The 25,338-nt window shown below is 39.3% G+C and overlaps 1 protein-coding gene across 1 annotated transcript in view; it reads right to left on the bottom strand.

The window, feature by feature from the left end:
* The window catches only part of Top3beta (topoisomerase 3-beta), a 177,236-nt gene that overhangs the window by 59,074 nt on the left and 92,824 nt on the right, over positions 1-25,338 (bottom strand). The window contains exons 9-10 of the mRNA XM_067144503.2: positions 24,527-24,709; positions 14,337-14,546 (exon numbers count right to left, since the gene is read on the bottom strand). Coding sequence (XP_067000604.2) covers positions 14,337-14,546; positions 24,527-24,709 — 393 coding nt within the window. The remainder of the gene's footprint in view (positions 1-14,336; positions 14,547-24,526; positions 24,710-25,338) is intronic.

Here is a 25,338-nt window from a genome sequence, read left to right as displayed (position 1 = left end):
GTTCTTGCCTGGATATCAACCACCAGAGATGTAAATCTATCAAGAAAAGGCTCAAGAATCAAAACACTGGCCTTAAAGTTGATGAATGGGTGCCTATGATGTAAAACAAAAGCTTTTTTAAGGTTACAACAAATAGTATTGAATAGGTGGAAACCTTTAGCTTTTTTAAAATATTATACTGCTCTTCAATACAGATTTTTTTTTTTTGCTAGGGGCTTTACGTCGCACCGACACAGATAGGTCTTATGGCGACGATGGGATAGGAAAGGCCTAGGAGTTGGAAGGAAGCGGCCGTGGCCTTAATTAAGGTACAGCCCCAGCATTTGCCTGGTGTGAAAATGGGAAACCACGGAAAACCATCTTCAGGGCTGCCGATAGTGGGATTCGAACCTACTATCTCCCGGATGCAAGCTCACAGCCGCGCGCCTCTACGCGCACGGCCAACTCGCCCGGTCAATACAGATTAATATGAAATTTATTACCTGTGGGTACCTACGAGTCCCAAGGTGACTGGAAAAAGGACAAGTCTGGTCTTTACGGTGAAACTGGATTCATTTTAATTGTTGAAGTCTATGCAAATTTAAAGCCTTCTGTGGTTCTAAGAAGGTGGAGTTTAAACTACTGAAGGAAAAAGATAAACCCAAATCAACAGTCGAGTGTGCTGCAAGTACATCTTCAACACAGTAAGGATGCCTCAGCAACAATGGGTCTGATGATGAGTAGACTGTGATGTGATCTGGAAGGAGAAATAATAAACAGCAGACTTGATCAGACTCCTAGGACGTGTATATTAACCAAAATATGTGTGGAAGCACCGCTGATGATGTATCTATGTTCTAGAGACCCCACAGTAGTAAAGGTGATACTATTAAGTATGGAAGGGCTGAGATAGATAGTACCAGTACTTGGATCGGCTTACTTTCCATATGATGATCCAGAACCACCACCAACAGAAGAAGTAGAATGCCTGGTGGCTGGATGCAAAAATTATAGCTACTATCTCATCACTTGATATGATGCCAACTTCCACCACCTGACATGGGGAAACTAAAATTTCAAAATGAAACTGGCTGAACCAGCAAACAGGATGTATCTGGATTTGTTAGGAGTTGAGATAAAGGGGAAGAAATAGGATATTATAAAGTGTTCTTAACAGGTATCCCAGTATTTGTCTGGTGTGGAAATGGGAAACGATCTTCAGGGCTGCTGATGGTGGGATTCAAACCCACTATCTCCCAAATGCAAGCTCACAGCTACGCAATTCTAACTGCTCAACCAACTCACTCTGTCTGAATACTACTGTATTAGGCATGAAAATGAGCAAATATGGTAGATTTAGCAGTTGGAGGAATTAGCAAGAGAATTGTCTCAGTATATTCTCCATGTGAGGGTGCAAAAGAGGATGAAGGTGACAAATTCTATGAAGCACTGAGTGACATCGTAGTCTGGATCAACAACAAGGATAGGATAGTGCTAATGGAAAATTTCACTGCGAGAGCTGGTAACTGAAACTGAAAGATGTGAGAAGGTGATGGGTAAGGGAAGCGTTCACAGGACTTCTGTGCTAGTACGGGATTAACAATTACGAATATATTCTACAAGCATAAGGCTCACTGCTACACCTGAGAGCGTAGAGGCACCAGGTTCATAACAGTCTATATCATTACCGACTTTGAATTCAAGAAATATGTTAGAAACGTATAGGTACTGCAGGAATTTTTTTGTGATACAGACCACCATCTGATCTACAATGAACCAAGTATCAACAGGCACAGGATAGGAAAGTGAAATCCGTCTGCTGACGAACAATGTTCAGGATTTTCAAAATCTTGCAAAATGTGATTTAAATTGACAGCAAAAAAAGTAGAATATCAGCGGTGGATGGACAGGATGAATTGGAAGAGGCTTGTAAATACCCACACCCAGCTTGCTGGAGCAGAGAATAGATGATGATGAATCTCCACGATGAGAAAATTATGTAGAAGTACATGGATATGGTCAGTAAAAAGTTCTGAACAATAGCCAATAAGCAGGCTCAGGATATAGAAAGAGAATGGGTGGAATATGGGGATGCTGTAATTGAAACAGCAAGGAAATGCTTAGGAACAACTGTGTGTAAAGAAGGAAAAAAACAAACATCTTGGTGTAATGATAAAGCGAGAGCTCCTTCTTCTTCTTCTTCTTCTGCTGCTGCTGCTGCTGCTGCTGCTTTTCCCCACACTTGTGAGGTCACGTGTGTGAACTTGCCACACATGTGGATTTGGTCCTGTTTTATGGTTGGATGCCGTTCCTGACACCAACCCTATGTGGGGGGAATATAACCACTATTGCGTGTTTCTGTGGTGGTTGGCAGTGTGATGTGTTGTCTAAATATGAAGAGGAAAGTGTTGGGTAAACACAAACACCCAGTCCCTGAGCCAGAAGAATTAATCAGACGCGATTAAAATCCCCGACCCAGCTGGGAATCGAACCCGGGACCCTCTGGACCAAAGGCCTCAATGCTGATCATTCAACCAGGGAGTCGGAAAATGTGAGGGCAGCTTGTAAATGTAAAAAGATGGTGTATCAGAAACAGTTCCAAACAAGGACTAATGCTTACAGGGAATTGTACGCTGATAAAAGAAACAGAGCAAAATAAATAATGGTTGAATCTAAGAAGTCAAAGAAACATTTCAGTAATAAGCGGCAAGGAAACCTTTCTGCACAGTAATGAAGAATCTTAGAGAGTAAGGGAAAAAGGAAATGAATAATGCTTTGGGCAAATCACGTGAACTCATAAAAGGAGACCTTTCAGTTGATGCTGTGAAAAACTCAGCTCATGGGAATGGAGGCAATGATGTATGTGAAATTACACTTGAGAACGTGGAAAGAATGGCAAATACTCTACATTTTTATAAAGCAGCAGGAATAGATGAAATAGGCCTGAAATGGTGAAAAATAGTGAGAATGCAGGGAAGAAATGGCTTCATAGAGTAATAAGATTAGCATGGAATGTTAGTAAGGTGCATTCTGATTGGGCAAAAGCAGTAATTGTACCTATCCATAAGCAATGAAACAGAAAGGATTGCAACAACTATCGATATATTTCATTGATCAGTACACCAGGCAAGGTGTTCACTGGCAATTAGGAAGGGAGGATGTAATCAGTGGTTGAGAGTAAGTTCGATGAAAACCAGTGTGCAGACCACAGAGGGGCTGTCAGGATCATGTTTTCAGTATGCACCAGGTAGCTGAAAAATGCTACAAGAGAAATAGAGAGTTATGTTTATGTTTCGTAGATCTAGAGAAGGCCAAGGGTAAAAATGTCAGCCTACTGGAGGACTACAGAATTAAGGGTAGATTATTAAAATCAATCAAAGGCGCTTATGTTGATTGAGAATTTATGGTAGAATGGGTTCTTAGTTCAAGGTACTTACAGGAGTTAGAAAAGGTTGTGATCTTTAAACTTTGTTGTTCGTAGCTCAAACAGATCACCTACTGAAAGGTATAATGTGACAGAGAGGGATTCAGTTACCTGGAAATGTAGTAAGCAGTTTGGCCTATGCCAACAAACTGGTCCTAATGGCAGTGCTGAAAGTCCAATATCTCAACTTGTGGTTCCCATCTGTTTGCTATCAGCGATCATTCTCACAACTTTCATGTCTGTTACTTCTAACTTAGGGATAAGGTATCCTGAGTCCTTTCGGCTTTCACCCCCATACAGTAAAGTTGGTCTGAAAACAGAGTGGTGTAAAGATAGCTTTATATTTGAAGATAATCAGAGTACAATAAAGATTGTGAATAATCCGGATCAGAAGTGAATGAAGCACAAAGACATTGAGTATAACTTTGTAGAATATATTGAAATGGACAAGCAACTGGCTGATATGTTAAATACGCCTGTGAACTATGTAATTCATAACAATTGTATGAAAGGTCTTGGTTTGTTAAAATGTTGAGATGTTCAGGTTATGTAGATGTAAATGTGAGTATAACAACGAGGGAGGACAACTTTTTGGACTCAATTGTCATGGGTGACGAAACCTGGGCGTTCCACTTTACACCTGAGACCAAGCAACAATCACGCCAGTGGCGGCATCCCTCTTTGCCAAAGCCGCGGAAATTCAAGCAAACACAGTCTGCCAATAAAGTCATGGCAACTGTGTTTTGGGATCTAAAAGGGGTATTGTTGGTTGACTTTAAAAATTAAATAATTGAAAAGGAGGTTCAACCTATTCAATACTTAAAAGAAAGAAATGCAGTAATCACATTCCTATTTAAATGGGACCGGTTTCCACCTTAGTCCAGGTCATCATCAGCCGTAAAAACATGTACAATGTTTATGAATATTGGAGGTCAGTTTCACACTCTGATAGGCACAAAGACACGACACCACATTCTGTCATGCACAAAGTCACAACACTATCAACTAATATACGAAGATCAAAAATCACTTGAAGTCGCAGACGAATAGATTTAGATTTGTAGTAGAAAGCCACCAGCTCCTGGTGATCAGCACGGCACATTCAAGGTCATGCGCTGCGGTCGAACGCCAAAGTAGAGTGGAGAATGTTTTGAAGGTCCAGAATTTGTCACGGTTGCGGGAAGTTAAGTACGTATATAAAAATATACGACGCAAATCAGTATAATCTTTAAATGGTTGACTTTATGCCTGCTGGAACCACAATTAATGCTGACAGGTACTGTGAGACTCTGAAAAAACTCAGACGGGCAATTCAGAACCAGAGAAGAGGAATGTTGAGCAAGAGCGTAAACATTCTCCATGACAACGCTCACCCACACGCCGTGCGGCGCGGCAAACCGTTGCTCTCCTGCAACAGTTTCAGTGGAACATCATCACCCACCCACCCACTAGTCCTGACTTAGCGCCCAGTGACTATCACTATATGGATTCAGTAAATCACCAAAATATTGGTATGGAAAATTTAGGGAGAAAATGGAAGAGTATGGATTTCATAGGTCAGAGCAGGGCCTCTCAGAGTGCATGCACCTGCTGCATAGTGCAAAAGATGACTTTGCTTGGTTGACCAGAGTGCAGACCCCAACTCCTCGATTTAGAGCAACATCGCTGTCTCTCTCTTTCCCCATGCCTGTCTCTCTTGCTCCGCCTGTCTCCATCTTTCTGACTTGCTCTGCAGCGCTCCAAATCCGAGCCGAGTTGAGCCGAGCTTAGCCGAGCAGCCCAGAGACGAAGCATTGGTCCCAGCCGAGCCGAATGGGACCAATGCACTGTGCACAGGAACTCTGCGCCTCAATTTGCATGCGTGAGATTTTGGGCGTCTGAGAGGCCCTGGGTCAGAGAATGATTACTGTTTGTACATCAAAGATAAATTGTATGTGTTAGTTTATGTGGATGATTTCTTAATTTTTCTGTAATGATTTGGCAGAAATTAACAAACTGAAAAACTTCTTAAGCCTGAATTTTAAGATGAAGGATCTAGGATCCAATAAATTTAATACCTAGGTATGAGCATTGAAAAAGTTAACAACTGTCTGTACGTTGATCAAACAAGCTGCTTGACGAGTGTCTTGCACAGATTTAATATGTCTGAGTGTAGATCAGTACGAACACCTTTCGACAATCATTTTAGAATCAGTGAAGATTGTGTAATTACTCCTCATAAGGAAAAATTATGTAGATGTATTGGTTCACTTATGTATACAACAAATGGTTCAAGACCTGACTTAGCTTTTGCAATGTCCTACCTAAGTAGTTTTCAAAATAAGCCATCTGATGAGCTATGGTTAGCGTTAAAAAGAGTACTTAGATATGTAAAAGGAACTTTGGATATAAAAATGAAGTATTGTAAATCAAACAACTGTGATGTGTTAACTGGATATGCAGATGCAGACTTTGCTAGAGACATTGATTGTAATTCAACTTCGGGATGTGTACTTAAGGTGTTTAATAACAAGGCAGTTGGAAAATCTAAGAAGCAAAGTGTTGTGGCGTTAAGCACTGCAGAAGCAGAATTAATCTCATTATGTCAAGCTACTGAAAAGGCAATGTTCTTGAAAAAAGTTTTGGTAGACTTAGATATTGATACAGGGTGTATAACCATATTTGAAGATAATCAGAGTACAATAAAGGTTGTGAATAATCCAGATCAGAAGTGAATGAAGCATATAGCCATTAATTATAACTTTGTAAAACATCAAGTGGAAAAGAAGCATGTATATGTAGAATATATTGAAACGGACAAGCAACTAGCTGATATGCTAACTAAGGATGTAAAATACGTAATTCATGACAACTGTATGAAAGGTCTTGGTTTATTAAAATGTATAGATGTTCAGTTTATGTAGATGTAAATGTAAATATGATTCTAACATTGAGGGGGGAATGTTAGGGATCAATGTTCCCTCATATTGAGGCTCTTTGAAAAGAGCTTTTTTGCTAGTTGCTTTACGTCGCACCGACGCAGATAGGTCTTATGGCGACAATGGGACAGGAAAGGGCTAGGAGTGTGAAGGAAGCGGCCGTGGCCTTAATTAAGGTACAGCCCCAGCATTTGCCTAGTGTGAAAATGGGAAACCACGGAAAACCATTTTCAGGGCTGCCGACAGTGGGGTTCGAACCTACTATCTCCCAAATACTGGATACTGGTCGCACTTAAGCGACTGCAGCTATCGAGCTCGGTAAGAGAGCTTTTACTCTGTGGTGTTGTATACTCTGTTGTTTATTCCGTGGACTCAGTCAGCTGTGTCCCCAGTCTCTCAATGTGTCAGTTGATCTGTGTATCAATTGGAAGTCAGTCGTAGATGTTACAAGATTTACGAAGGTAATCCCAAAAAAACAAGTCTCCTATTTTTCATAAATGCATAGACTTGTTTATTTCTACAATGGTTTACATCATTTTACAGCTTGAACATTAGCTATTTTTTCTACATAATCACCATTTTGGTTGATGCATTTTTGTAGACGCTGTGACAGTTTCTATATGTCCATTTCACACCAGCTAGCCGCCATGCCGTTCAGGAAGTTGTGAACATCATCTTTCACCTCTTCGTCGGTGCTGAATCGCTTTCCAGCCAAATGTTCTTTCAACTTAGGGAACGAGTGACTGGGTGCCAAGTTGGGACTATAGTGCGGGTGGGTGACGATGTTCCACTGAAACTGTTGCAGGAGAGCAATGGTTTACCGGGCAACGTGCGGGCGAGCGTTGTTATGGAGAATGTGTACGCCCTTGCTGAACATTCCTCTTCTCCGGTTCTGAATTGCCCCTCTGAGTTTTTTCAGGGTCTCACAGTACCTGTCAGTGTTAATTGTGGTCCCAGCAGGCATAAAGTCGACCAACAATACCCCTTTTCGATCTCAAAACACAGTTGTCATGACTTTACTGGCAGACTGTGTTTGCTTGAATTTCCATGGCTTTGGTGAAGAGGGATGCTGCCACTGGCATGATTGTTGCTTGGTCTCAGGTGTAAAGTGGAACTCCCAGGTTTCGTCACCCGTGACAACTGAGTCCAAAAAGTTGTCCTGTTCGGCTCCAAAGCGTTGAACAAATGCACGGGAAGAATCAACTCGTTGCCGCATGTGGTCTTCAGTCAGCATGTGTGGCACCCATCTTGCGCACACCTTCCGGTATTTCAACTTTTCCATTAAAATTCTGTGAGCGGCGCTTCGGGAAACCTCAGGAACCAAAGTGCAGAGATCATCCAGGGTGATTCGTCGATCTTCACGCATGATTTGCTTAACCTTCACGACTGTCTCGACGGAAATTGACGGTCTCCCGCTCCTCTGTTGATCATGAATTTCAGTCCAACCGGCTGCAAACTCTCTACACCTCTTACGAACATTTTTGACATCCATACACGACTCACCATACACTTCCGTCAATTGGCGATGGATTTCAATCGGTTCAGTACCTTTTGTGTTCAAAAATTGAATAACTGCGCGCACTTAGCACTTGGCAGTAACATCCAACGGGAGCTCCATTCTCAACAGCTGCCAAGCCAAGACGGAGTGCCTCAGCGTGGCGTGCGCATGTTTATATGCAAGCATGGGAAACACTCTTCATAACATTGTGACCAACAGACACATGAACAGAGTTCTGTATTTATAAAAAAATAGGACACCTTATTTTTGGGATTACCCTCATAGTAAGCTGGTGTACTTGATGAGTGGACTTGTACAGTTACATAGTATGACTTGTCGAATAAACCAGTATTTTAACTAAACATGTGGTATCGTGGTTATGTTATTCCTTGCATAGCCAGATAGAGAGTTCGCGTACAGTTTGTTTCCATCGTAATTATTTTTACATTCAAATCTACCCTTGAATTTAACAGTGTATTTGTTTTTCATTTTTTAGCACATTCTCTCTTTAGGACGTCATTTTTTTCGGTCCCCACAAAAACGTCCTAACAAGTTTTGGCTGTACAGTATTTGTTTTATGTTGCACTGACAGAGACAGGTTTTATGGTGATGATGGGATGGGACAGGAAGGACTAGGACTGGGAACCAAACAACTGTGGCCTTAATTAAGGTACAGCTTCAGCATTTTCCTGGTGAGTGACTATTCTCCAGTGTTTTAGTGTCTAATTCTGATGACTATATGACCACAAGAGGTGTTTCCTGTGCACTTCTCCTGTTAGAAAGGTGCTGGGAGGGATTTATGGATTTTCGTTCCACCTGCTAGAAGCCACACCAAACATTACTCACGTGTAGCTTCACTTCCCTATCATACAATTTGGGAGCCAAGTTGACAGCCATAAGCCAGGAGTCTGATTTACTACTTCTGAGGAGAAAGCAGTCATAAGTTGCCAGATTTTTCTTTTTCCTGTTTCAGTTTACCTCTTTCTTGGGAGCAACTAAATCAGTCTGCTTGTAGTGCTGAATAATTTGATTTACAGGGCCTACACAGAGACAAAATTTAGCAGCCATCACTTTTTGCATCACAGAAGTTTGGTATTGAGCGACAATGCTACAGCCGCACTATGCATTCTGAGAGTTGTATCCACTGAAGACAGGTATTATGAATTTCACAACGTAACTCCAAAATTCCTAAAAAGTACAGCATAAGCAAATAAATACATTTTAAATCTAAAACAACCATCACACAGAGTAATTACTATACAATTAATGAAAAAAAAATTGCTCAGAAAGTGTAGGATCTAAGAATAAACAATGTGTACCTCACCGCCACCAACAGTTGGGAAATTATAAAAAAGGAACCTCATTCCACTCAATTTGCACGGGACTGTATCTACACTGTGTGTGTATTACCCCTAGTCCTGTTTCTTGATATGAGGTCAAGGATGAGATGAGATGAATCTATATTTTGCAGCTGGATGCCCTTCCTAATGCCAACCTCAGCTGAGGAGCTAATGAAGATAAAATGAATGATGGTGAATGAAACTGGGTGAGGAGGTGGAAGGAATTGGCTGTGGTTTATGAATAGGAACTGTTTTGGGATTTGCCTGGAAGTAAAAATGGGAAAGCACAGAAATACCATTCTCATGACAGCCAACGGTAGGGATCAAACCCAAGCATCTCCTGAATGAAGAGCTTGGTACCATAGCCATAAGCGCGACCACTCCACTCAGTACTATACCTATAGTGTATAATACAAAAATCCTTCAAACTTGAAAATGTAACTTATAATTTACCCTTATCAATCATTTGTGACCTTCTTTCTAAACACTTTTGAGTACAGTGTACTCCTAATTATTCAGGCTAATGAAGGGAAGAACGTGCATTTAAAATAATAGAAAACACCAATAACCCAATATCACAAAAAATTTCTTGGCATCAGAAAAGACTGTAATATTAGTCTGTTTACTAGGAGTTTACTCTTTTCCTCAGGACACTACGCATTTTCCTTGTGGCATCAAACTGCCATTGTACAAGGTCTATGACTCATAAATTAAAGCAACATGTTACAATACTGTAATGCAGTGCTATTGCTCACAGCACAATCACTGCTGTCATCTTCTTCCTCTTAATCCCCTTCTCCTCATCCTCCTCTTCTTTGCCAATCAGGCTGTTTGTAGCCACTGAGTACAAGATGTCTTCATCAGTCATGGGCTGGGAGCCAGGTTCACAATGGTCCGTGTTCAACCACTCCTTCATATTGTACTCATCTATATCTTTTAATCTCTTCATAATGGAGATTATGTTAGTTATATCCAAATTCCTCAAATCATCATCTGTGAGGCTTACATACGGCATTTTCTGTGTCATGTAGTGATATGTTGAGCTAGCTCTGTTGAGGGAGCTAGCTAATTCGCTCCTGCTCTTAACTGACAGTTGTTCAAAAGAGTTCGTTGATGAGCTGGGAGTAGGAAGGTTGGAGCGAGCTGGGGAAGTCAAGCAACTCACTGCCTCCAGGTTTGTTTGTTCATCCAGTTTCCAAATTCCAGAAGAGGCACCTCTTCTTCACTTCTGGTCATATTTAAACGAACGAGATACTGCAAGATAGTTTATGTTTCTCACAACAGATGGCAACACAATGTCCAGTTTGGCTCTCTGCTCTTGGAATAAAACAAATAAAAAACTAACACATGCATGGCTGGCAGCACTGGAAACTAATTAAATGATACAGTTTTTTATACAATTATGAAGAAACATATCACAAACATACAATAGTAATGTACAACAGCTAATGTTCCTTTGCCTAAATTCCATTCTCTTCTCTCTTTCATTTTAAGTAGGCCTAAAAGTCATGTTCACCATTTATTGTCTTTTTACATTTAGCAATACGGCCTTTCAGCGAAAGTAGCCTGTATAACTCAGATACATTCATAAGCTTGTTAAAGAATAGTGTAGAATGTTTTCATGTATAATTTATAGCTCCTTATAGCCTAGAAGCCATGCGTTCACTGCACAAAATTTGAGGTTATCGCATATTGGACCCGCCCCCCCTTACTTTTTTTTGGCTGTAAATAAAGTAAATACAATAGTCAGTTTTTGTTACTCATATCACGTCATTCATTTCATCTCATTAATTTCTCTGATTAGGTTGACGTCAGGAAGGGTATATGATCGTAAAAACTCGCTGAAGGTTTGTCTCACTTCATACTTTCAAGACTGAATGCACCGTGCGAAATGTATGATCGATATATTGGCACTACTTACACATTAATAAATACCGTATTTACTCGCGAATTAGACCCCTTTTTCTTCCATTTTTACAGCCAAAAAAAGTAAGGGGGGCAGGTCCAATAGGCGATAACCTCAAATTTTGTGCCGTGAACGCATGGCTTCTAGGCTATAAGGAACTATAAATTATACATGAAAACATTCTACACTATTCTTTAACAAGCTTATGAATGTATCTGAGTTAAACAGGCTACTTTCGCTGAAAGGTCGTATTGCTAAATGTAAAAAGACAATAAATGGTGAACATGACTTTTAGGCCTACATATAAAGTAAATATAATAGTCAGTTTTTGTTACTCATATCATGTCATTCGTTTCATCTCATTAATTCCTCTGATTAGGTTGACGTCAGGAAGGGTATATGATCGTAAAAACTCGCTGAAAATTTGCCTCACTTCATACTCGACCCAGCAGAGAAAAGGGATAACTGTATCGTATTATCATATAATGCAATACTGATAGAAAAGAACTTAATGGCCATTATGCTGCCAGAAGTTTCACAATGGGAAAATGTACCGCATTCTGTCAGTTGAGCAGTAAATCTAATCACTGCTTTCATTTGAATTATCATCTTGTGTCATCAATTTCCCTGCTACTGGCATGCTGTCATTCCAATTGACGTCATCTTCACTGCCATCTTGTCAGCCATGCATTGAGAGCATTCGAGGTCCTGTGTTATGAAACATTTGAAAATAGTTTCGTTCCCGACTATAGAGTCCAAACAGTGAGAATCTATTCCCAAATGGTTTCTGAAGAGTTTGTATATGTGTAGCAGAAGCCATTCCTTCCGAATAAGGACGTGTTGCAGAAAGCGTGCCAAATCACCAGCTGATAACTAGCGTATGTTACGAGTTGTCCTTCCGAATGTAATACATAGCCTAGTGATTGGAAGCATGCTACTGAAAGCCAAACCCTTACTTTTAAGTACATTTCATGCTAGTTCTCCCCATTTATCACATCAGAATTTACTTAAACAGCTGTAAATGAGATAAGTGAGATCGCACTGTTTAGGTTAGGTATGCTATCAAGTGCCTGCATAGTGCCAGAAATTCCATGATGGGAAGATTAAAAATAAATAACAGGAAAGTTTACCTCATTTATGGATATCTAAAGGTGTGGCAGTAATGTGTTTTATTATCATAATGTTTAATTTTGTACGTTTATTGTCTCCATTATTTTATTAACGCACAGTATGTTTTGTTTGGCTTCTCCAAAAATCGTTAAGCAGGGACGTAAAATTATTATTATTACTACCGGTATTATTATTATTATTATTATTATTATTATTATTTGTGAAGTACATTGGCGAGTGTAAAAATAATCATGATTGGATTGTTTTTATTATGTTTTAAACCTACTTCTCTCCGAAAAAACCTATACTGGCCAGAGTTGCAAGATATTATCAATCAATCAATCAATCAATCAATTACTCACTCACTCACTCACTCACTACTGATCTGCATTTAGGGCAGTCGCCCAGGTGACCGATTCCCTATCTGTTGTTCTCCTAGCCTTTTCTTAGACTTTTTAAAACTTCTAAGTTTTGAGCGTCCATCACGGCTATCAATGTTCCGCACCAATTCCTCCAGCTTTGTCTTGCTCTTCTTAATATCGCGGAGAGTTTGTACTCCTACTCCATAATCTGCCAACAGCTAAGCAGCCGACTCTCCCTTCTAAAATATTTCTATTACTTCTAATTTTTGTTTCAAGCCATGACGTGGTAAATTTGAAGACTGCGTAGACTGAGTAACGATAGAAAACTGAGCTTATTTAAAATTTTCACAGAACAGCTAGATTGACAATAACGGACCATTTATGTTGGTATTATAAATTTACTCATTCAGGACAAATATTTCAGATTCCCTATGGGAATCAACATCTATATCATCTGATGGCCAAGCAGGCATCAATTTTTGATAATGAGACAAAGTCTCTTAGTGCATTGGCACTGCCGGTGGCTCCAGTTAGCCTATGCAGTGGCCTCCACGGTACGCACTAGCCAGCGTATTGGTAGGTGTGCTAGGTACCAACTGATGAGCCCACCCTAGCACGCGTGGGCGAAACGCTGGCAAACAAGAATGAGTTGGCTGGAAAATTTATAATGTCCAATAGTGGATATGGTAGCCTACTCAACTATCAGGTGGTGCTTGGTTTAGTTCTGTCATGAAGGCTACTTTTCTTAACTCAAATTGCCAATAGCCTAGCCAGTTCACCAACTTCAATCTTTTCCTTCACATTAAAATGTTTATTTTTTATTTTTAAGGTTGCACGAATAACCCACAAACGGGATAATCTGTGTACGAACACTCGGGAGTACACTGTAGTTTATGTCTACAGCAATCCCAAAGATCCCCAGTCGACATTATCCCAGGTAGGGCCACATCCATCACAGATGTGCAGGTCGCCCAATGGCGTCAACTTGAAAGACATGCACTAGGCCTCTCCAGACACCACAAGCCATTATTATTTATCCCAAAATTAAGTTTACAAGACGTTTATTGTCTGTAAACACGATGCTAAACTAAATGCAATTGTAGCCAAACTCTGTATTGGAACTTTTCATATTGGTGGGTAGAAATGTGCACAACCATCTTGGTGACAAAAGCGAGCTGAAAATGGAGGATCAATTAGATCAGAAGCCCAAACAGGAAGTTGTGCTGTTATTCAATTTCTCATTGCGAAGAATGTGCCAGCAGCAGAAATTCATTATCAGTTGGGGGAAGTCTATGGCAGAGTGTGTGACTATTAGTCAGAGAAAGGCAAAATGGTGCTCCCAATTTCAAATCAGAAGGGTGACAACAGCTGACTGCACAGAGTGCAACAGTTGGAAGGCAGAGAAGTGAATTTAATCTCATACCAGTTTTGAAACATCATCTTCTGGAACTGCAGTGAAATGCTGACTCAGTGCTCAAGACACCATATTTTATCAGAAGGGTATTGAACAATTTGTCTCCGGTTAGACAAATATCTCAACTGTTAAGGAGATTATGTGGAAAAATAAAGTGCTAAGTGAAGAACAAACTATGACATAATATTAAGAAATAAACATTGTAAACTTTTCTTGAGATGCCACTCATATGTACGTATGTATATACAGTAAGTATGCATGTATTACTACAAACAACAATCTTTTGTCATCTAATGCATCATGTTCTAATTAGGGATACATAATATCTATACATAACAAATGAAAACATGTACATAGTTGAAACATTCAAAATATGCACAATCACCTTCTGATATCCATGGACCAGCACGATGCCAAGGGACGTAGGAATCAGTCTGCGACCAGTTGATACATTGACGTAGTTTCGTTGACATATGTTATTAATATGAACAGGAATGGAAGCATCAGTTCCAATGCCATGTTTCTCCATGAGAGTGATGAGCTCTGCTTCAGTTAAATAATCAGGTGGTGATGTCTGACACTCCACTAGCTTGGCCTGAAACAAAGAATTATGATGCAGAGAATATAAAGGGAATTAATTATAGTATAGCTTTTTATGTGCTGCTGATATCATGAACAAAGCCACAGTTTGAATCCTGACCAATCCACATAGGATTCCTGAAATAAAAAGTTGTGTCCCTGTAGTTCAGATTCCAAGTAAAAATGGAGGTCCATGACTAAGACCATGATAAAGCTTGCATCTCGTTTTGCTAACATACTCTGTCTAGACTTCTACATTCATCTAACTACTAATACTTATGGTAAATGGTTAAGTGGTATAATATCATAATATCTACCAATACTCATCTCCTTATTCACACCCAATGTTTACTGTCGACCAAAATACACAGTTCAAAAAAATTAGGGGAACATGTTTGTAACGTCTGGTATGTGAACGTTAATTTGGTAGATGGGGTTCCAATGGTCGTACAGCATACCTTGAGACCTTTGTTACTCAGGGTATGTCAAATCGAAGTTATACTCCACCTGTATGCATAGCCATGCATTAAACTGTCAGATGACACCTTAAAACAAAGTGAATAGCGGTGCGTCCGCGTGTCGTTGTGAGGTACACAGACTACTGCAGTCATATGAACATGTTGTACGTCAACTAGCACATCCCATAAGACATCTTAACGAGGTTCAAGTCGCAAGGGCTGTCACTATGATCCAGGGAGAATGGACTTTTTGTCGTGTTGCTGTGGATCTCACTGTCTCTTCGTCAGTTATTCACCACTTGTGGAATCGCTACAATGAGACAGGCTAGTTCAAAAGGAGGGTTGGACAAGGTAGAGGACGCATGATAACCTCACAGGATGATGGATATCTGACCCCATCTGTGCATTGCAGCATCGTTCAGCAACTGCCAGAGAACTGCAACAAGACCTCAGGAGGGTCAATGGAGTTACAGTGTCTGACCAGACAGTAAGGAACAGGTTAAGAGAAGTGTCCTTACGACCAAGATGTCCTGTTCGAGTGCCCTGTTTAACGCAGCAACATCACCCAACTCGCCTTCTGTTTGCCTGTACCCATGTCAACTGGCAACTTCGCAAATGGAGACCTGTGTTGTTCACAGTCGAGTTCAAATTTCTCCTGACACAGCGTGATGGACGTCAACGTGTATAGAGACACTGTGGTGAGCAGTACATGACAAATGTTATCCAGGAAGGTGACCCATTCGGACAAGGTTCTGTAATGGTGTGGGGTGGCATCAGTATTGATAGCTGTATGGATCTTGTCATCGTCCGTGGTAATCTTAATGCTGCGGGGTACATCGAGCAGATACTGCTACAGCATGTGTCGGTTGCTGCATACAGTGCTGGCCTTGAATTCGTGCTCATGCACGACAATGCCAGGGCTCATGTAGTGCGCACTACCAGAGCTGTATTGCGAGAACTGGACATTCAAGAGATGGAATGGCCAGCAGTGAGTCCCGACCTTAATCCCATCGAACATGTGTGGGATATGCTTGACAGAAGTGTTTGTGGGTGTCCTGTTCCACCACAGACTCTTCAAGACCTTGAACAGGCTCTCATTGAAGAATGGGACCTGATACCGCAACGTGACCTCCATCGACTTACACGGAGCATGCCACGTAGGTGTCAAGCTGTGATAAATGTTCATGGAGGACATACACCATACTGAAGCTCTCCAACTGTGATAAAAATCCACCCAGGAGGACTGTTATCAATTTGTTTTCACACCTATTTTGACATTCCTGTTTGTGTGCTGAAAATGAACGCGAATCCATCATTGTTCTTTTGTATACTTCAACGGTAAAGTATAAAGGTTTAGTTGGTAATATACCTGGGTGTGAGGTATTGTTTTGTGGAGCATGGCATACGCTCGAATACATGTTCCCCATATCTTTTTTAACTGTGTTTTATGTGCACTGCGACAAATTGATACATTGACGAAGTTTCGTTGACATATATTATTAATATGGACAGGAATGGCAGCATCAGTTCCAATACCATGTTTCTTCACGAGAGTGATGAGCTCTGCTTTGGTTAAATAATCAGGTGGTGATGTTTGACACTACACTAGCTTGGCCTGGGACATGAAAAGTGCTCGCTTTTAAGTGTGTTTCAACCATGTGCCAAATTTAAGACATTGTTTTTTTTTTAATCCTTCATCTGATCGAATCCAAATTTTTAACACCAACACTGGGATGTTTTATACACTGTTTATAAATTTCAGAATTTTATGTTTCAAAGAAAAAAAGTTATCAATTTTGTAAGGTAACTATTTCTTGGCTTGGGGTGGCTGAAAAATTACATTCTTGGTCTCATTGATCTTTATATAAGAAAAAAATAGTATTACATCAGTCTTGGGACTAGTTTCAGCCACTTAGCCAATATTTGGCTGAAGATGGTCACTGTGGCTGATTTACTTGATATATTGTATTGAAAGTTTGTCAATTTATTTCTTATAATTGCACTTCAATACAGAAAAAAACCTAAAATTTATAGCTTATAATTGATCTTTATACTGTATATCCAATTTCACAGTCATACAGCACAACCATTGGACATATAAAGATCACAACGTGATCAAGAACACAATTTTTCCAACCACCCCGAGAGGAGAGAAAGTTAACTTAGAAAACTGATCACTTTTTTCTTAGAAACGTAACATTCTGAAATTTATAAATAATGTAGAAAACATCCCAGTGTATATTGTGTTAAAATTTGGATTTGATCAGATGATGGGTTTTGGAGAAACAATGTCTTAAAGTTGACACATAGTTGAAATATGTTTAAAAACAGGCAAGTTTGGAGTTCCACCTGCGATAAGATATATTAAAATATAAGTTACTGAAACCTACGTTACCTAACGTGAAATAAAATAAAGAAAATGACACTATTCGATTTTCTGTAGGCCTATTGTTATTTTGTAAACCACCCCTAAACTCGACTACATATTATATTTTGGTTGACAGTAGTGATTGTTTTCCTTTCCAAGCATTAAAACACTCATAACCATTCTCTCAATCCTTAACTCTGAGAGACACTGAGTTTGTGAAGAAGATAAAAGAATGGATGAGGGAGGCAGCTGTAGGGACTGTGGATGTGCATGGATATTAAGGAGAATGAGGAAAGAAAGAGCGATATGAAGGAGAATTTAATCCTGCAGGAGCTCTTTTACATGCCAGTAAATCTACCGATACGCGGCTGACCTTCAAATAATGCCGCACTGAACCAGGATCAAACCTGCCAACTCAGGTTAGTCCAGATATTGTACAAGATGTTGAATCATGGCTGATAAGTTATATTATGGATGCAGGAAATATTCTCACAAGACTGGGGTGTTTACCATGGACAGGACAGGAACAATAAGAGGGGGGTATTCATACTGGTGAAAGATAAATTTGTAAGCTGCAAAAAAGTTAAGGATGAGAAACATGAAATTGTAGGTGTGAGGCTCATGACTAAAAGTAATAGGCAGTGTGATGTTTTGGGGCTGTACAGATCTTGAAAGGATGATGCTGATGCAAAATTTCTTGTTAAGATAATCAGCTACATGTACAATGATACAGAAAGGAACCTGATTGTGGCGGGTGATCTCAATTTACCAAATGACAACTGGGAAGGTAATGTGAATGACAGAAAGCATGACAACAACTTGTGAATTAAGTTAATCTGGGAAGGACAGCTGAATCAGAAAGTGATGGAAGCAACTAGAGGGAAGAGTATCCTAGACATGGTGCTCATAAAACTAGATGAGCTCTATTGAGGAACTGAAGTGACAGGTGCTGTAAGTGATCACAAAGCTGTCTTCGATATAGTTAAAAATAAAGGCATTAGAAAGGAAAGTTGTAATAGCAGGACTATTAGGAAGTACCATATGGTTGATAAGAGAGGCATGGGGGAGTCATTGAAATGTAATTATGATCAGTGGAAAATGGTAAATAAAAATATAAACAGCCTATGCGATGGGTTGAAAAGAAGGTATACATTTTTAAAGGTGGTAAGAAATGGAAAGGACCCATTATAAAAGAAATAAACAGATGAAGTAGAAGGTGCAGGTTAGAAATGGTTGTGGAAGTAAGGAGAGATTGAAGGAACTTACTAGGAAATTGAAATTAGCAAAGAAGTCACCTAAGAATAACATGATGGCAAACACAATTGGCAGTCATGAATTTTAAGGGGAAATGGAAAGGTATGTATAAGTACTTTAAGGCAGAAACATGTTCCATAAAGGACATTCCAGAGATCATTAATGATCAAGGCAGAAGCACTCAGTTAGCATTATGTAAAGATAGTTGGATATAAGAATAATGTCCAGACTGAGGACAGTGTTCTTCCTAGGGCCTTTTTAATGCCATATTTACAGACCACCCAGCTAACATAACCTAGATATGTGCTAGTTACATAATACTAATACATATTTCAGTCACTGTGTGCTCCAAATTAAAACATAAATACTGTAAAACTGTTTATTTAAATGATAAATCATTACTGCATCAATTACACCTGAGTTTAAAGGTTTAGCTTGACTTTCACATAGTATCATACGTGAGCGATGTCTGGATTAATGTGGAATCACATGTGAGCACTCTATTTCATATGATGGCACAAACCCGTAAGGCACTCCGCAGCAACCGAGTGGTATGCCCCAGTGTTATATGATTATGAACGAGCAGTAGAACACTACAAGATTATTATTATTATTATAATCATCATCATCATCATCATCATCATCATCATCATCATCATCATCATCACAATACTCGGTTATGTCTTGTTTGTGTAATAACACTAAAATACAGTAGTTCAATTTTGCAGTTAAGTTTATCCATCTGATATTATTGTTAATGCCCTCTATGGGTCAGTTGTAGAGTGTCGGCCTCTGTATCCCAAGAGATCGAGTTCAAACCCGCCAGAGGTTGATGGCTTTTTGAAGGGCGGAAGAAAGTCCAATCGACAGAACGTCGTATGATGTCGGCATATAAAAGATCTCTGGTAACACATTTCCTGTGTACCCGACAAAATTCACTAAAACTCAGCCATAGACGCCCAAGAGAGAGATTCGGTTTACTTTACCATATAGTAGGCCTAGAGTAAAACGAATCATCGAATATGACGAGCAAGCAGCCAGATGACGTCAAATTAAAATGCTTGTACATGATAGCTGAGGGTGTACGAGTATTATTATTAATGTCCTGATGGGAATAAATTTAAATTATATCATATTCATGTTTTACGAAGTATTCGCCACCTGGCTACTCATTCCTGCCACCCGACTGATGAAAATTTCTGGGAAGAACTCTGGAGGAGATAGCTAATACTGGCGACATACTGAAATTTACTTAAGATCAAAATAAGGACTTCCAAAAAGATGCAAAAGTTGAAAGCTAGAAAAGCAGCTGGGTTTTATAAGATTTCTGGGTACATGCTGAAGGCCATGGGTTGGGATATAGTACCATATCTGAAATGCTTATTTAATTACTGTTTGCATGAAAGAGTTGCCAATATACCAAATGAATAGAGTTACAATAGTAGCCCCAGCGTACAAAGAAAAGCATGATAATCACAAAGCAGGTAATTACTGGCTAGTCAGCTTGACATGGGTTGCTTGTAAGCACTGGAAAAGCATTCTTTCCAATTACATTAGCCATGTTTGCAAAATTACTAACTGGTTTGATGAAAGACAGCTCGAATTTAGGAAAGGTAATTCCATTGAAGCTCAACTGGTAGGATTCCAGCAAGATATAGCAGATATATTAGATGGACTTGTATCACTATAGATATATATTTTATTTTTACAACTGGCTTTATGTTGCACCGACAGAGATAGGTCTTATGGTGACGATGGGACAGGAAAGGGCTAGGAGCAGGAAGGAAACAGCCGTGGGCTTAATTAAGGTACAGCCCCAGCATTTGCCTGGTGTGAAAATGAGAAACCATGGTAAACCATTCTCACGGCTGCTGACAGTGGGGTTCGAACCCACTATCTCCTGGATGCAAGCTCACAGCTGCGCGACCCTAACCGCACGGTCAACTCACCCGGTTATTGATATATCCACGGATAGGGTTGACTATGGGAGACTACAGATGAAAATGAAGGCTACTGGACTAGACAAAAGAGTGGTTCAATGAATGCTAAATTGCTAGAAAACAGAACTCGGAGAATTAGAGAAGCATTATCTGATTCTGTAATCATTAAGAGGGGAATTCCTCAAGGCAGTAAGTATTATTGGATCTTTATGTTTTGTTATACCATATACAGTGAAACCTTGTTAAGACGTTTCTGCAGGGGAAAAGGAAAAATAACATGTTAAGCGAGAAAACGTACTATGAATATATGAATAAAAACTATCCAACAGGGATATGGAAACACTAGATACAATTTTTTTTTCCGACATGAGGGCATTTTACGTCGTATATCTGTGGGTAGAGTGAAAACTGAAGGCCTATCTACCATTTCTTAAGATGAAAAGTATTAAAGGTGTGAAAAACATGAGAGAACAAATATGAAAACCTTTTCTGCTGGGGATTATAAAATATCAAACACCGGTACACTGAAAGGTGCGAAAAACACCAGACAACAAACATGAAAACAATTGCATAGGGGCCAACAAAAATATCGAAGTATTATTGCAGATCACAATCTTTGTAAAACAAATGTTAGTAGAACCCTTTTATTTTGGAGCAGTAGGTTATTAAACATTCTTTTCTGTTCTGAATCGGACAAAACTTTGACCAACTCGAAAGTGCGAGTTTCAACATTAGCGACCTCTGTGCACCTATGCCAGTCCACGTTCTGACATATTTTAATTTTGTCTTCATTATTAAGAAATTTCACATTTTCCGTATCCATAACTAGCCTATTACAAGACAAATATGCACCACGGTAGTCAATTTCAAACTATTATGTTCTTAATCCAGATATAGGCTACTGCATCATGCGACAAATATTCGCTACACTTAACTGTACCACTCAATACAAAATACATTTCTGCCTTCTGAAAGGAATGCGAAATACAAGCACAAACAGACTCACTCTGCTACTCAGCATTCTCGCTACTAACCGGCAAGCTAAACAGAACATTCCTGAAGGTAATGGCTTGCTCCCCGAAAGTGCAACTTATCCTTTGAAGTTCAGGAGGGCCTTTTCCTGTAATCGCCCAACTGTGGCGATGGCTCTTACCGGAGTTGGAAATCACATTTCTCTCAGAAGGAATGACAAATACAGTAACAGGTTTATGAAAAATGTGATCGCATGAAGCAGTAATAGCGAAAATTCGTTGACGTGATAAGTGAGGTATTTTTATATAGATTTAATACAATGAGAATCGGAACTTCAAAATTACGACGTGCTAAGCAGGAAAACGTGTTAATGAAGAACACACTAACAAGGTTTCACTATATACACTAAGTGGCCAAAAGTCGTGGGAAGACACCGAATGTGATGTTAACGAGTTGCTCCTCCGCGAGCCCTCAAAACGGCAGCAATACGGTGAGGCATCAACTCTACAAGGTGTTGGATCACTCTAGAGGGATCTGGACACACACATCTTGCACTGCTACCCACAACTGATCTTGTGTAGTTGGTGCTGGGTTCATAGAACGTACACCAGCATTGACAGCATCCCATAAATGCTCGATTGGATTAAAATCGGGGGATATGGAGGGCCAATTCATGGTCGTAATTTCACTGGAGAGCTCCTCCAACATCCTGCGTGCCACCACAGAGCAGTGACATGGCGCAGTAAATTAATAATAGATGAAAAATTTATAATGTCCAAAAACACTGTAAGGTTTTCAATTAATTAATTTATCTAATAGTACCATATTTACGCGAATAATCCCCGCACATATATATTTTTAAATTTGAGGCACGAAATTGGGGTGCGGGTTTTATTTGCGTCAAGATTGGCAACACGCTCCTGCTCATCCAGTTCTCGATGTTGGGTGTATAGTTATGCTTTGTGTAACCTAAGATGGAAGAAAACTGTCCCTATTTGTCATATTTAAACGGAGAACAATTCAGACTTTTAATTTAAAACTACCTTTACATTTAAAAAAATAGTATTTTACGGAGTAGTTTAAATTCAAAATTTCTCCATGTCACGATGGAAAGAGTCTTCCGGAACGTGCAGGGGTAACTTGCCGCACTTTCAATTCAGTGTGTCAACAGTGTGTTTCATAATTGCTAAGTTCGAGTGAAATCGTAAATCTTTTGTATTCAGCATTTTAAGGAATGCCACAATATCACGTAACGGGCAGTGTGCGGAGAAGCAGAACCTCAAATATGTTCAAGCAAAGCCGCTATATCCGTAAATTTACATGTTCATATTTGCATAAAGACCATGTGGACCTCGCGGAGTGATATGAAATGGTTGTTTATGCCTATGTTACTCTTTCAATGGAGGGAATTTCAGTTAATTTCATTTTTCAAACCAAGACTTCCTAAAAGTAGGGTGCTGGGATTATTCAGCGGCGGGGATTATTCGCGCAAATACGGTCATTTAAATTCATCGATAAGGTATAATGACTTTAACTGAAATTATAACTTGGGAAGAAAATCTAATTGGTAATTTTATGGTTGAATTTGATCATTAAAAATCATAATCGCACATGATCTGCAGGCTTACCTTCCACATAATTATCTCTGATAAGGTGAGTATTTGACCTGGTGTACTATATTCTTTTAATTGTGCCTGAAAGTGATATTTCAGATTTTTTCATTATCTTTACTTGGATTATTTTATTTTAATTTCTGGTCTACTCTCGTCGGTGTACCTTCAATATTTAATTTTACATTATTTGTATCTTAAATGTTCTAGTGCCATCTCTATGTTATTTCTTAATTGATTTAACTATTTTCTTCTGCCAGGGTACTATATCCTTGTGGACTTCATTTCTATCTTGCTGATTGCCATCTCAGTGACACAATGCAACTGCTTATTTAATTAACTAATTGTTTGCTGTCACTGTGCTACTGTTTATCTTAAAATTCCTACAAGCTGGATATCAGTTCATGCTGGTTCAGGAAATCACATTGTCCTCAAGTTAGATAACCAGCCCAGTTTGTCTCTCTTCTTTCTAGCAGTACCCAAGAATAAAATATGACAAAAATGAAATACAGTAGGTAAATGTGATCTTTACCAAACTACTTGTTGGCTTCTTCAGCATGACTCATTGTCTATATTCGTTTTTGATGGATGATAATAAATTTCTAAATGCCATTTATTTGACCAAATACTGGTATTATCCTCATTAACAACCTATAATGGTTGTTAAGAGCAGCTGAGCAACTGTGATACAATGGCACACTGTTTATAGGATAAATTTAATTTTCAACATAAAAGTGGTCAAAATATTCATATTGAAAAATTCCAGTAAGAAGATACTGAAAATGTCAGTCACCATTTCTAATTAAAGCTTTGAACCTCAACTTTAGAAGTTATGATTGAATACTTGTAGAAATAATGGAGAGGAATCAAATCAAACCATACATAGACAGGAACACTGAAAGGAACATATACTAGGATAAACACAATGATAGCTTCAGTTCTTCTCTTCCTGCTTTCTTCTTATACTACACTTCCCATGATAAGACTGAAGATCTGTCAAGATGGCCCCCTCAGTGAGTGTTGAAACCTGAGCTCCTGATGATGCAGGAAAGCAGACACAAGCACATCGGGGAGGTCTAAGAACAACTGGATGAAGAAGAATGGGGATTGATCAGGAAAGGGCCAATCTTTTTAATGATGGCAGTGTATGAAGAAGTGATGATTGTCCTTGTCTTTTTGTGTTTTCTTTCTATTTCTTACTTTTCCCACTCTGGCATGTCATTGTGCTTATCCTATTATATGTTCCTTTCGATGTACCTATCCTTCTATGTATGACTTGAAGTTATGATTACTGTTATATTTCAGCTCCCTCTGAGGAACTGTAAGAAAGAAAGAAAGAAAGAAAGAAAGAAAGAAAGAAAGCATAGTCTATTATTTTAAAATGAAATACTTACATCCTGAATTGGAACAATTTCCCCTTTTGTAAAATCTGGAACTGTTTCATCTTTGCCAAAAGCCTGCCAAGGCATTACAATAGTATAGCCAGGATCATTCAGAGCTTTACCGACACAAACAAAAGTCTCAGTTCCCACTTTGAAGGTCACTGTTGTACTCAAGTATTTGCAGTCTCGGGATACCTAAAAGATTTAAGACAAGAAAATATTAAACACAATTATTTTTCAATAAAAATTTTGTTAATTCATAAAACAGTAGCTCGTATCTGATATAACAATAAAAAATTACACAAGATAAGTTACATAAAGTTCTACTGATAAAACAGAAGACAGTTCACATTGTAGTAACACACAATATAAGTTTCTGGAGTTATTTTAATAATGCTTTTGCTGTTATATCCCACTAACTACTTTTACCATTTTCAGAGACACCAAGGTGCCAGAATTCTGCCTCGTGGGAGTTCTCTTATGTGTCAGTAAATCTACCTACACAAGGCTGGTGTATATCAGCGGACTGAGCGGGGTCAAACCTGCCAACTCGAGCTCAGAAGGCCAGCTCTATACTGTCTGAGCTACTCAGCCCAGCTTTAGAGTTCTCCGTGATAACATGGTTTTACAGGGTAACAAAGTAGATCTACTACTACATAGTCCTTTCAACGCCCCCCAATACCTTTTTTAATTTTTTTTATTTCAATTTGCTTCACGTCGCACCAACACAGATAGGTCTGACAGCAACAATGGGATTGGAAAGGGGTGGGAGAGAGAGAAGGAAGCAGCCGCGACCTTGACTAAGGTACAGCCCCAGTATTTGC

Source organism: Anabrus simplex, chromosome 3, assembly GCF_040414725.1.
Source record: "Anabrus simplex isolate iqAnaSimp1 chromosome 3, ASM4041472v1, whole genome shotgun sequence".
Lineage (NCBI taxonomy): Eukaryota > Metazoa > Arthropoda > Insecta > Orthoptera > Tettigoniidae > Anabrus > Anabrus simplex.
Note: the sequence above shows the minus strand (reverse complement) of the source record. Positions and strands in the feature narration are given on the sequence as shown.